At 36.2% G+C, this 14277-nt stretch overlaps 1 protein-coding gene across 6 annotated transcripts in view; it reads right to left on the bottom strand.

Moving 5' to 3' along the window:
• PLEKHA1 (pleckstrin homology domain containing A1) overlaps nt 1–14277 on the bottom strand; it is a 79027-nt gene that overhangs the window by 18416 nt on the left and 46334 nt on the right. For all 6 annotated transcript variants that reach the window (XM_053585147.1, XM_053585150.1, XM_053585148.1 and 3 more), the window contains 3 exons: nt 11817–11914; nt 5220–5345; nt 749–892 (listed from right to left, as the gene is read on the bottom strand). In XM_053585147.1, the coding sequence (XP_053441122.1) occupies nt 749–892; nt 5220–5345; nt 11817–11914 (368 nt within the window). The remainder of the gene's footprint in view (nt 1–748; nt 893–5219; nt 5346–11816; nt 11915–14277) is intronic.

The following is a 14277-nucleotide window of genomic DNA, read 5'->3' as shown; positions in this document are numbered from 1 at the left end:
TTTTTCCAAGCTTTAAAATTTATTTTCTCATGAAATTCTAAAGATTTATTTCATACAGAAAGAATAACTTCACTTTGATAAATTTACTTGCTCCTGTAGAAATTCCTCAGCAAGGAGCTGAATGGGTGGGAATATGTAGGCTAACCTGCAATAGCTCTCACTAAGCACCAGGTACTGTGTGATGGGTTATTCCTCTCTTATTTACATCTTAAAAAAAAAGAAAAAGAAAAAATTCCTGGACAGCAGGATTTATATAATAAAAGCTAAAAGCTAGTTTCTTTAAAAAGAAACTGAGAGCCTGAGAGGTCAAGTAGGCAGCCCAAAGTCATACAACTTCCTGTTGAGGTCAGCCCAACTCCAAACCAAGGAAGGAAGGGTCCTTCCCAACCCCACTCTTCCTCCCACCCCTGGCCCTTGACCTCTCCACTAGAGATCTCTTTCCTTGACCTACTCCAGAGGAAGGGTGGGGATCAATAGAAAATATTTCCGGAATAAATTTCAAACTGTTAGGAAAGCTCATTTAAACTGAAGGCCAGTGATAATAGGCATTAACTTTCCTGGCTGCCTGCAGACCAAAGAAATAATAGCATTGAGTTATCTACAAATAACCCTTATTTTATCTCTTGACTCTCTTCTCAAAGGTGGTCTCTCACTTTTGTGGGTCTTTCATAAAATAAAGCAAATAATGGAGAGTTTGCTGGTATATGTTCATTTTTCATTATTTCACATATTTTGTTAAGCTACTCACCACTGCTCCTTGTTTTACACAGTATCCAGCTTTTATAACTGCACTATCTGGAGGTTGTTTAGGAGTGAAGTAAGGAAGATGGCTTTGCGACCGTTTCAAATTATTTCTATCAATACTTTCACCACATTCATTTACTTCTTCTTTCTAAAATGAAGCAAAATAAACAAATTCTTTTCTTTCTTGTTTACTTCAAAGCATACTTTTATTTCATGTTGTTATCCTAGTAGTAAACCTTAAAATCTATCTTAGCTCAGATAGGAACACAGAGTTTGAAGAATTTTCTAATTAATCTGAGATACTTTAACTTTCCCATCATCGATTAAAGCATAAATTTCCACTTCTCTCGTTCTGTAAAAGTCCTGCCACTGGCACTTTTTTTGGTAGGGAATTCTAACTTTTCATTTTTAAATAATTACACAGATTCATAAGAAACTGCCCCCCCCAAATGGACAGAGGATCCTATGTACCCTTTAACCAGTTTCCCACAAAAGGAAAACTGCATAACTAGAGCACATTATCAAAGAAACTGACCTTGGTTCATCCCACACTTTATTCAGGTTTCGCCAGTTTTAGAAGCACTTACTTGTCTCTGTGTCCGCACAGTTCTATGCAATTTTATCCCACGTGTAGGTGTGAGTAACCACCACATTCAAAATATAGAACTGGTCACCACTGCAAGGTTCCTTTTTGCCTTCCCTTTAGAACATCTATCCCTAATCCCTTGGCAATCACTAATTTGTTCACTATCTCTACAATTTTGACTTTTTGAGCATATAAATAGAAGCACCCAGTAAGAGTACTGGGTGTGATTGTCTCTTTTCATTCAGTGTAAGTCTCTGGACTTACAAGTTGTTCCTTGTACCTACAAGTCACTCCTTTTTATGCTGTTTATGCATGGACTAACAGTCCTGAAATTATTAACCCATTAAAGGACATTTGAATTGCTATCAGTTTTTGACTAATTAGAAATAAAGGTGCTGGGTGGCACCCGTAGCATAGTGGTTATGGCGACAGCCACATACACCTGATCAGGCGGGTTCGATTCCAGCCAGAGCCCGCCAAACAACGACAGCTGCAACCAAAAAATAGCCAGGCACATTGTGGCGGATGCCTGTGGTCCCAACTACTTGGGAGGTGGAAGCAGGAGAATCGCTTAAGTCCAGGAGTTGGAGGTTGCTATGAGCTGTGATGCTATGGCACTCTATTCAGGGCAACAGCGTGAGGCTCTGTCTCAAAAAAAAAAAAAAAAATAGCCAGGCGTTGTGGCTGACACCTGTAGTCCCAGCTACTTGGAAGGCTAAGACAAGAGAATTGCTTAAACCCAACAGTTTGAGGTTGCTGTGAGCTGTGACGCCACAGCATTCTACTGAGGGCGACATAGTGAGACTCTGTCTCAAAAAAAAAAGAAAGAAAGGTGCTGTGAACATTCATGTTTTTGTGTAAGCATAATTCTCCATTTCCCCAGGATAAATGACCAGAAGCGTAAACGCTGAGTTATAGTAATTACAAGCTTACTTTTATTTAAAAAATTGCCAAACTTTTTCAGAGTAGCTGTACTATTTTACATTCCCACAATCAACGTATGAGAGATAGCGTTTCTCCTCATTTTTGTAGCATTTGTATTGTCAATAATTATTTTTTCACCCTTTTTGGCAGGTATACAGAGGTATCCCATTATGATCTTAATTGTATCTCCCTACCAGCTAATGACAGGGATCATCTTTTCATGGGCTTATCTGTCCTGGGTGTATCTTCATGATTTTTGCCCATTTTCTGATTAGATTTCTTGAGGTTTTTACTGTTTAGTTCTGAGAGTTTTTTAACATATTCTAGATACAAGTCCTTTGTTGGATATGTGGCTGCAAATATTTTTTCCCAGTTTATAGCTTTTGTTTTCATCTTCTTAACAAGGTCTTCCACGGAGCACACATTATTAATTTTGATGAGGTCCAATTTATCAATTCTTGCCTTTATGAACTGTGCTTATGATGTCAAGTCTAAGAACTCTATACTTTGTCATAAATCCTGAAGATTTTCTCCTGTGCTCTTATCAATTTTATGTTTTACATGAAAGTCTAGTGTTTTTTGGGTTTTTTTTTTTTTTTTTTTTTGAGACAGTCTCACTATGTTGCCCTAGGTAGAGTGCTGTGGCGTCACAGTTCACAGCAACCTCCAATTCTTGGGCTTAAGTGATTCTCTTCCCTCAGCCTCCAAAGTATCTGGAACTATAGGTGCCTGCCACAACGCCCAGCTATTTTTGTTGTTGTTGTTGCAGTTGTTTAGTTGGCCCAGGTCGGGTTTGAACTCACCACGAGGTGGTTCCGGTGTATGTGGTTGGCACCGGAACCACTGTGTTATGGGCGCCAAGCCAAAGTCCAGTGTTTTGTTGTTCTTTTTTTTGAGACAGAGCCTCAAGCTGTTGCCCTGGGTAGAATGCCGTGGCATCATAGCTCACAACAACCTCCAACTCCTGGGCTCAAGCAAGTCTCCTATCTCCGCCTCCCATGTAGCTGGGACTACAGGCACCCGCCACAATGGCTGGCTATTTTTTGGTTGCAGCCATCATTGTTGTTTGGTGGGCCCGGGCTGCATTCGAACACGCCAGCTCAGGTGTATGTGGCTGGCACCTTAACCGCTTGAGCCACAGGTGCTGAGCCTCCAGTGTTTTTTTTTTTTTTTTAAATACTGGTACCAAGATTTTCCTGTTCCTCAAAGCACTGGTGTCCTGTTTACTTACAGCATTTGATAAACTAGAATCTCACAAATAAGCTCAGAGTGTATTTTTAGAAATTTCTAAATTTCAAGAGAAAAAGTAAGTCATAAGCCTCACACATACCCTGAATTATGTACTTAACTTTGTAATCTAAGCACTTAACTCATTGTTTTACCCAATATTTACTGAATAAATTAATCATGCAAATGAGATTTACTTAATTTTCTTATTACCTTATTGTGTAAATGCTTGAATGATAAGTAAATATTGCTTTACAAAATTTAAAACCATATTACAAAATAATAAAGCAATAGAATTCTTTGGGATCTTTTTAATAGCACCTATCATAGAATCCACCAAAACATCTACACCAATATTAAAATACAACAAAATTTTAATTCTATACAAAATTAAGACAGCCATGAATACAAACTAAAGAGTCAACACAAGTCATAATACAGGTGAAAGCAGCTTAGTCTAGTCACAAATTAATGAAAATTTAATAGATTAAAATCATTACTTTAGGAAAAAGGAAATACACATACACACCCCTAGCTTATATTTAATCCAACTTTGGTGAAAAATGTAAGCTCTCACTAGAGCAGAAATTTTTGTTCATTAACACACACCCTCTGTAGAACATAAAGAAAGTGCTCAATGGTTAATTAATTAATGTTGTAAGAGTTCTCTTTCCATTAATCACCCTCCCCTTGCAAAGATCTGAAAATATGGTATATAACACAATTTGATTTAAAAGATTTATATAACGTTAAATTTTTTTAAGCTTAAAAGGCACATATGTAATAAAAACATCCTAGATTAGCAATATTGATTAACTATTTTAAAATTCTTGGTTTCTCAACTACTAGTAATTCAATTTACACTACAAACTCATTCACTTAATAGCAATACAAGACATTTAAATTTATACAAAAGTTTTCTTTAATTTTTTTCCCCACTCCCCCAAAGTTTTAATTTTATCAAAAATTGTTTATACATTTTTTCCTAATAACCAAATGAAGACTTAATTTAGTATATCTGTACTTTGGGGATAGAATTAAGTCAAAATTCCAGTCCTCTGTTTGGCTTACCTAGGCCAGGTTCTTAAAAAAAAAAACGGTTTAAAAAAAGTATATATATATATATATTTGAAAACTCTGACTCAGCAATTTTATTTTTACAAATTTTTTCTTTAAAAATATCATCTACAACTCTATAAGCTACAAGAACATTCATCATACCATTGTCTATAAAATAAAAAAGAACTCGATTTGTCCACAACAAAGGATTCGTAAATTATTGTAAATCCATGGAAGAACTATTATGTGGTCATTAAAAATGATATATAAGAACTTCTAATAACTTAGAAAATGTTCAGGATGCAAATAAAAAAATCTGTTTATAAGTCTAATATATAATTCCTATTTCCATTTCTGAGGGGAAGAGTATATAGAAGAAAGGCTCAGAGAAATCATGCACAACAGTGTTGTTTATCTCCGATCTCCATATTTTTCACAATACATACTTTTGTTTTTTTTTTTTGGTTTTTGGCCAGGGCTAGGTTTGAACCCGCCACCTCCAGCATATGGGACCGGCGCCCTACTCCTTGAGCCACAGGCGCCGCCCAACACAATACATACTTTTGAAATAAAAGTTTTTTAATACTTGTATATTTATTTAGTTGATATATTGTTTTAGTTTTGCTAATAAAACAAAAATCAATTAGACCCTCACACAACACAAGAATTAATTTACTACCTGAGTTGGAGTAATGATGGGTACACCTCCAACAATATCAGTTCTGTAAGACACTTGCTTCTTCCCACAATCACCTTGGCGACTCAGGTTATCAGAATTAGGTTGTGAGTCTGACTGCTTTGGTACCTGAAATAATAAATCAAATTAATCATTTTGCAACCAGCATTATATATGTGATCTTCTTTTATCACAGAATTTCTAATTAATTGTCCATTTATAAGTAACTGACAAATCCATATGAAATTATTTACAGTGCATATGTATGTACTCTAAGTTCTCACACTTAATTTTTGTGTTAAAGAAATACTTTATAAGACAGTCATCACTCCCTGAGCACTTCTGCAGGAAGGTACTATTTCATACAGTTTCTCATTTACTCTCCCTGTCAACCATATGCATAGGTACAGTATACCCATCTGAAAGGTAAAAAAAATAGAGGCTTAGAGGTATTAGGCAACATTACCCAAGTTTATGTAACCCTTCCAAGTCAAGCAACCCACCCCATACTCTGCTTATTAGAGAACTTAACACTGACTTACAGTTTGTTATCATCCCTTTCCTCAGTTCCTACACAGGTCTCAAGGACAGGGATTGTGGCATAGTCAATCTTTCCTGACTTCAAGACAAAGCTACTACACTTGAACCCAAGAGTTTCAGGTTAGTATGATGCCATGTCACTCCACCCAGGGCAACAGAATAAGAATCTGTCACCAAAAAAAAAAAAAAAGATAAAATGGAATCCAAAATCAGAGGTATCATGAATATGGAGCATGTATTTTAGCTTTTCCTTCTTATGTGGCCTGATCAGGGAATAAGGTACTCCACTAATCATTATTTCTATCTATGGACTGTTAAGCACGTAGTCTGTATTTGAATTATAAATTTCAAGGCTGTGAATAAAATATAATAAAATACTTGTAGCATCAATTATGATGTTCAGCATGATTTAATCTCTTCCCAGTGATTTAAATGGCATTTGGAGATCTTACAGTCTTTCAGAAACATTATGACAAATACTACTGACAATCACAAAGGTAGTGATATAAAAATATTTATCTTAAAATTACATAATTTTCCTGTCACATGGCTAATCCCTGTTAACAGGGTACTGGCAGAGCTACAGAAGACACCATTCATTATATTTCAAAGACTCAACCATTTGTTAGTATGATCCCAAAGCAGTGTGAATTCTCACAATTTAGAATACATAAAGTATCACCTAAGAACATTATTAAAAATGTAGGATTCCTAGGCTTTATACCCCAAAATTCCAATCCAATAAATCTAAAGTGAAGCCCCCCAAACTGCACTTCCAGCAGGAACACCAGGTGTTTTTGAGGCAGGTGTTTCATAAACCACAGTTGGAGAAACACTGGTCTGAAACCTCTCTTTTCATATGACGCCACTCCCACCAGGCTTGTGGATAAGCAGGTATACAATGCAGACAAGAATTTACAAACGATCTTTTTGCAAAATATTGACCAAACAGGGTCTATGTGTATGAGGAGGAGATGTATCCACAAATGTAATTTATGGATATAAATGACTTGTCTCTTAGATGGCTTTTTAAAATTTCTCTTTCTCCACTCTACCTCCCTTAAGATGGTTCCCCTTCAGAGGTTCCCTGAGGCCCAACCCTCTAGCCTCTCATTCATATTCATACTACAATGCCAGTCACTGGCAGAAATAAAAGAGAAAAAAAAAGGAAAAGAAGTGAATTCTATACTTTTTAAAGGCAATATAACAATAGACAGAAATTAGTCAAATAAAATTAAAAGGATACTATAATCTAGAACAACTTGCTAAAGAAGTCTATTGTATTTTCTAATGAATAGCATCATGTGCCTCCAATATTTTGACAGAGAAAGTATGGCTCAGTTACCTGGGAACAGAAAACAGCATTGAGAATTTGAAACCAGAGAGAAAATTATCTATTTAACTGTATTAGATAAGAAGAGCTGCTAAGAGGTTGACCCATAAGAAAAGTAGTATTCTCTCGAGAAGTTGAGAGTTTAGTCATACATGGGAATTCTCCCCCCCGCCCAAAAAAAAAAAACAAACCTGTAATATCACCTTAAAAATATACTGAAACCTATATTGGTTTTTACATTTCTTTCAGGAGTGACTGTATGGCCGGGGGTGGTGACTCATGCCTGTAAACCTAACACTCTGGGAGGCCGAAGCAGGAGGATCCCTTGAGCTCAGGAGTTTGAGACTAGCCTGAGCAGGAGTGAGAACCCATCTCTACTAAAAATAGAAAAATTATCCAGGCACCATGGTGGGTGCCTGTAATCCGAGTAGTCAGAAGGCTGAGGCAGGAGGATCGATTTAGCCCAGGAGTTTGAGGTTGCTGTGAACTAGGCTGAAGCTACAGCTCTCTAGCCTGGGCAACAGAGTGAGAAAGTCTCAAAAAATAAACAAAAAGAGAAAAAAAAAAAAAAAGAAAGAAATGACAGTATATTAAAAATCATGCTTATGCTATTAAACCCACTGCTTCTAATTTGTCCTTATAATAAAATCTAATGCTAAAAGAGCCTAATTCCAAGTTAGAATCTAATAATTAGAATTACACTTTACAATAAAAATTTTCTAAATTATAATCATCTTATTCCCTAAGAACATGAAAAATACAAGCAAAATACCCACATATATAGGCAACTCTCTTAAGAATTATAGGTAACTCTGAATGAGAAGTCAGTCTAAATTCAGCCATTAAGATAAAAACTTTCAGGACCCCTTTGTCCCCTGAAATTGGCCAACTGTTTGGCATCCTCACTGGGCAGGTAGCCAGTGTCAGACAATCAGTCTGCTTGGTTTCTTTGTCGACTGCCTTTCCTCCCTTTCTCTTTACTTCTATCCTTTCTTACATGACTGCTTTTTTAAGAGAGAGACAAATGTATTCCTGGCAGGTATTTGCATGTGATCCTAAAAGTAGGAAATTATAACAGTATTAAAAGTTAAAAATGACTACAGAATAAAGACATCAACAGAACAGATTAAAGTATTTGTGAGTAAAATAAATGCAATTGTTGCAGACTTCTCAAAAGTTAAAGAGAAGGATGTTCGGTTCATCAAGAATAATGACAAGAGTTTGAAGACTTAAGCCTATGATGTTCAGACAACAACCTCCTGGGTCTTATTACCTTTCTGAGAGCTCTACCCCTGACTTGCTGGTTGAAGAATGTGAGTGTAAAGTAGAAGGCCTAGCTTTGGGGCATACAGACTATTTTGCTATAACCAAAGTCACACATTCAGCCTATTCTCTACTTGCTCCCAGTTGCCATTCAAATAAAAACAAAACTTATGGAGTTTCTGTCACAACTTCAAAAGACTAACTTATGGACACAAATCAAATATTGATTTTTAAACTTAAAAAGACACATACATAAAAAAATAGCAGATTTCTTTTTAGGAATAAGCTGTATATGACATATACATCTTGGATATCTCTTAATCAATAAGGAACCAGAAACCACCATATTTATGTTGCTATAAATATAAATAGTTGCAAGCATCATTTAAAATTTAATTTTCCAAACTCTAGTCATTGACATTCCTTTCAAGATTGATCTCTCTACTATTGCACTTATTCCTTTTTTTGTTTTTAAATACAGATGGTACCAGTTACAATGGTTCACCTTTATGATGGGTTTATCAGTGCTGAAGGCACATTTTTTCTTTTAACACACAATAGCTCAACTTAACAATTTTTCAACTTTACAATGGGTTTATCAGGATATTAAATGTATTTTCAACTTAGGATATTTTTGACTTCTTTTTTTTTTTTTTTTTTTTTTGTAGAGACAGAGTCTCATTGTACCACCCTCAGTAGAGTGCCGTGGCGTCACAAGGCTCACAGCAACCTCCAGCTCTTGGGCTTACATGATTCTCTTGCCTCAGCCTCCCGAGCAGCTGGGACTACAGGCGCCCGCCACAACGCCCGGCTATTTTTTTGTTGCAGTTTGGCCGGGGCTGGGTTTGAACCCGCCACCCTCGGTATATGGGGCCGGCGCCCTACTCACTGAGCCACAGGAGCCGCCCGATATTTTTGACTTCTAATTCTAATGGGTTTATTGGGACATGAAACCATCATAAATCAAAAAACGTCTGTAATGGGAAAAGAATTTCAAATGGCATCCACGTAGACTTGGAAAGTAAGGAAAGTCACAGACAAGGTGACAGTCTATGTGGGAGGACAGTTTATTAAAATGGCTAGATATTATAATCATGAAATAATTAAATAATCACCATTCCCTTACCCATACCCTCTAAGCACCTCTACTATGAAACCATACAACTCCAAGTCCTAATTTTGGATTTCCAAAAATTTTAAGCATATATGTCACATAGTACTCAGGAGAACACTAAATGACATCGTTAACCAAAATGTCATTTGGAATGATTTCATAGAAACGTAAACTACACATATATTAAAATGTAAACTTTAAATTTTCAAATAATCTACATGTAAATCATCAGCAATTTTCATAGGAAAGTATAACAAATTAGAGATTCCACACTTTAGTGCACTTAAATGTATAAAATGTATATGTATAATAATTAAACCTGATAATATTTTTAAAGGATAAAATTAACATAAAAGGTATATTATTCAAGCATAGGAAATTCTTTCATTGCTATCTTATGAGTTAAATGTGTATCTATCTAAAGTTGATTTTAAATAAGTGCTATCAATTCTATATTCACTTTACATAGTTATAATCACTTTATTAATGAGCTAAGGATTTCTCAATCTTATATGTATTTATATTTTATAAATTTGAATTACAAAAACATGAAAATCATTTGCAACAGATTTACCATAAAAACTTGAAATTTCAACATGTAAAATAAAGCCTCAAGAACCATAAAAGCTATTTTAAAGACCCCATACTTTGAAATACCGTCTAATGCCTAATGTACATCTTCTTCATGTTAAAAATCTTTACAGTGCCATCTGTATAAGACTGTTTCATATCATTAATATCTTAGACATACAAATTCAAGAAACTCCCAAATGTTAAAGACCTGAGACCATTCACTTTTTCTCTTAAAGCACTAAGAAACTAGTAAAGTTACCAGATATTGTTTCTTAAAGAAATTTTCCAAGTAGGGAATATTTACTAAAAGAGGTAAAAATGACCAGCTAAAACTTTTTAAAAATATGTATGTCTGAATCACTTCAAAAAACTGCTTTCCTGAAACTGCAGAAACCTAAAATAACTTCAGCTTCATGTACAGATCAGAGTAGCGTGTAGGCGTTTTCTGCTACGTGGTAACAAGCTGTTCTAGTACAAGACAAAAAAAAATCTGACTTAACTCTGAGAGCAGCTTTAGCTGTATTAACTCTTTATTGTGCTGTGAAAGTAAGTGGAATCCTTCATTTTTATATGGAAACGAACAAGTGTGTAACATATGCTGACTTTCAGGACAAATGTTCTTTAAGAATAAGTCATTTAGGATCAGTAAATTAACTGTACTTCTGTAAAAACATGCTTCAATCAACACAACCCTCACACAGGAACTCCCTCTCTACCCTTTCCAGGTACGCCTACTATATGTTTCTCTACAAATGTGTGAAGGGGAAAGGGTGAGGCAAGGTATGATTGGAATAGAACCTGTCTACTCGCTTGTCATCAACAGCAGTAAACTCTTTGAGTAAAGTTTGTTTTTTGCTTTAGGAACAAAAGAATAGGGAGAAGGCTCTTTGTTCAGGAAGCAGTAAGGCACTACACTTCAGAATTCTGGATTTAGAGCCCAGCAAACTGGACTGGGTTGGGCTCCCACTTCTGTAACCTATCAGCTATGAAAACTGCAAAAGTTATTCAATCCTTCTAAGCCTTACTTTCTCAGATAATTTGAATAAAACCTTCGGTCTAAGACCTGGCACAATGTAAATAATAAATGCTAATGTTCGTCAGAAAATCAAAAAGAAAAGAAGCCCTGGTTGGAAGCAAGAAGTTGTAGCAGTAGAAAGGAGGGTGAGGGCATCAAGCCCTGGAACTCAAGGGGGAAAATCAGTTGAGAGAGGAAGTTTAGAGCCTGAGACAGACTCCTGGAGGGCACATGGACAGAACCATCTGGCTGTACAATTCTTCAGAACTCATCTCCACCCCTCATTTCTAGCCTTCATCTCCCCTTTCTTGCTCTTATATTCAATTCCTACCCTGTCTGATGACACCAGACCCAGTCATGGTTTAGAAGACACGAGTTCTCCACTAGACACTATTTCTATGACCTGGGTAGATGGCACGAAGTCTCACACTAGTCCAGAAGAAAAAAATATATACATATATTCTGAAGGTAGAACCCTACATACTAAGTTCATTTCCACCTAGAAACATCATTACTAGCAGTAGTAATATATATCCTTATTAGGTATTCGGTACGCTAAAAAGGCATTCATGGATTGATTAAAGGGCTGATAGTCACTGAAATTTCACAAGAAAATATAGTCACATTCTAAATAGCTGCATTTTAAATAAAGCTGGAGTATGAAATGTATTGGTAAGCGGGGAACAATCAGTAAGTATATTTTAAAAACATAAAGATTACTTTCAGACACTGAAAAATTTTCAAAAATACAAAAATACTTACTGTAATTTTTATAGCTTTGTTAAGCACGTTTACCCATTCTACAAGGTCCTGCTGATCATTGGCTTGTAGGAAGTACTTCCTCATTCCTGCATTCATAACTGTCAAGAGAAAAACAAACACCACAGGAAATATTGTATAAATTACCTCTAAATAAGTTTGCAGTAGATGAAAAATCTTACTAGGCTCAACATTATGACTCTCTTGGATTTTGCAAAATATTTCAGACCACATAGAACACTGCTTTTATCACATAGTAACACATAGGTAAAACTCTTTTTTTTATGATCATGTTTTTCATTAAATGGACATACCACAATATATTCAGTCAATCCACTAATGATGGACACTTAGGCTATTTCTAGTTTTTGAAATTATATAAAATAATCACAATGAAACATCATAAATATATTATATATAATATATAAATGTCTCCATACTTGGGCTAAATTTTCTATGGGATAAATTTCTTGTCATAGACTGTCAAAAAATTGTTGAGTCAAAGACAATTCACATTTAAATTTTTTTTTTTTTTTTTTTTGAGACAGAGCCTCAAGCTGTCACCCTGGGTAGAGTGCTGTGGCATCACCGCTCACAGCAACCTCCAACTCCTGGGCTCAAGCGAGTCTCTTTCATCCGCCTCCCAAGTAGTTGGGACCACAAGCACCTGCCACAACACCTGGCTGTTTTTTAGTTGCAGCTGTCATTGTTGTTTGGCAGGCCCAGGCTGGATTTGAACCCACCAGCTCAGGTGTATGTGGCTAGAGCCTTAGCCACTTGAGCCACAGGTGCCAAGCCACACATTTAAAATTTTTATAGGTCTTAGCAAATTGTCCTCTCAGACAATAGAATCCATTTATTCTTTCACCATAGACAACATATGCCAAAAGCCCATCTCATCAAACACCCCTCACCAAAACTGCTTACAAGCACCTATGGATACATCCAGTTTCTAGTTTTCAAAGCCTCTATGACATTGGGGCTGGGAGTCTGCAAACAATACTTTCTAGACCCCAGATAGTGTATTGCTCTGCAATGGGAGGTACTGAGCGGAGACTGGCAGGTGGAAGTGGGGGATGAGAGAAAAAAATAACAAAACACTCCTGCTGATTTCTGTTGGTAAGAACCAACCTCCCTCAACAGGAGCACATAGGAGCTTCTCTTCCAGGGCCTTCTACTGCTCCCTCCTCCAGCCTAGCAGAGTCCTCTTAGATGCTAATAACTAGCCCTGCGGTAGCTTCCCCTCCACAGCCCAAGGTTGGTGTCTCTCAAGCCTTAGCAGTGACAGTTGCTTCATGTAGTTTCTAATTTCTGGGTTACTTCAGTATTCTTTTGTGCTCTTTCAGCCTTCCAGTGCGTAACTAACCAATTTCTGGTAAAAAATCCCTTGGGTTTGAAATACCCAGTGTGGTGTTTTCCTAACTGGACTCTGACTGATGCAGTGCTCTTTTAACAACCTAACTAGTGAATGAGTATAACTTGTTTAAATATGATTTTCTTTTTTTTTTTTTTGAGACAGAATCTCAAGCTGTTGCCCTGGGTAGAGTGCTGTGGCCTCACAGCTCACAGCAACCTCCAACTCTTAGGCTTAAGTGATTCTCTTGCCTCAGCCTCCCAAGTAGCTGGGACTACAGGCGCCTGCCATAATGCTCTGCTATTTTTTGGTTGTAGTTGTTATTGTTGTTTGGCAGGCCCAGGCTGGATTCAAACCCGCCAGTTCTGGTGTATGTGACTGGTGCCTTAGCCGCTTCAGCTACAGGCGCCAAGCCGATTTTCTTTGATTAATGAGTCAAATTAGTTTTTTATGTTTATAATCCATTTGTATTTTGTAGATCTTATTTTCCTTACCCATACTTCTCCTGAGTTATTCATTTATCTTTTATTAATTTATAGGAGTGTCTATAAATCCTTTTTATTACAAGTACTTTTCCCGGTTTGTTGTTTGCCTTTCACTCTGTTCATGATATCTTTGATCAAACAGAGATATCCTACCAATCTTTTCCTTAAATGCCTCTACATTTCATATGTAGAAAATCTCCCTAACTTTAGATTTATTTTTCTAGCCCCTATGAATTTTCTTTACATTTAAAGGCTTAATACATTTGAAACTTTTTTTTCCCTACATTTGCGGCATGATTTGCCTTTCACATTTTATTGATTTCCAAGTTTAAAAGTATAAGCACAAAGGATAATATTTTATAATATTGAATAACATGCACAGTCTAAGAAAATTCTTCTCTTTTAATCAAGTTTATGGACTCTTCCTTTCTGATTCTACACACTATCTTTATGTTATTGTTGTTATAAAAGTTTACATTATCAACTATTTAAACCCTCAGGACCCAATTACCCTTAAATTTTTCTGAAGAAAAGGTACCCCTCCAAATTTTTTCAACATTGCATCTTGGGCCTCTTTTCTGAAAAAGGATAGAGCTTAAGTTCAATTAGTACTAAAAAAAAATTT

This window comes from Nycticebus coucang, chromosome 3 (genome assembly GCF_027406575.1).
Source record: "Nycticebus coucang isolate mNycCou1 chromosome 3, mNycCou1.pri, whole genome shotgun sequence".
Classification (NCBI taxonomy): Eukaryota; Metazoa; Chordata; class Mammalia; order Primates; family Lorisidae; genus Nycticebus; species Nycticebus coucang.
The sequence above is the reverse complement of the archived record's forward strand: the minus strand, read 5'-3'. Positions and strand labels throughout refer to the sequence as shown.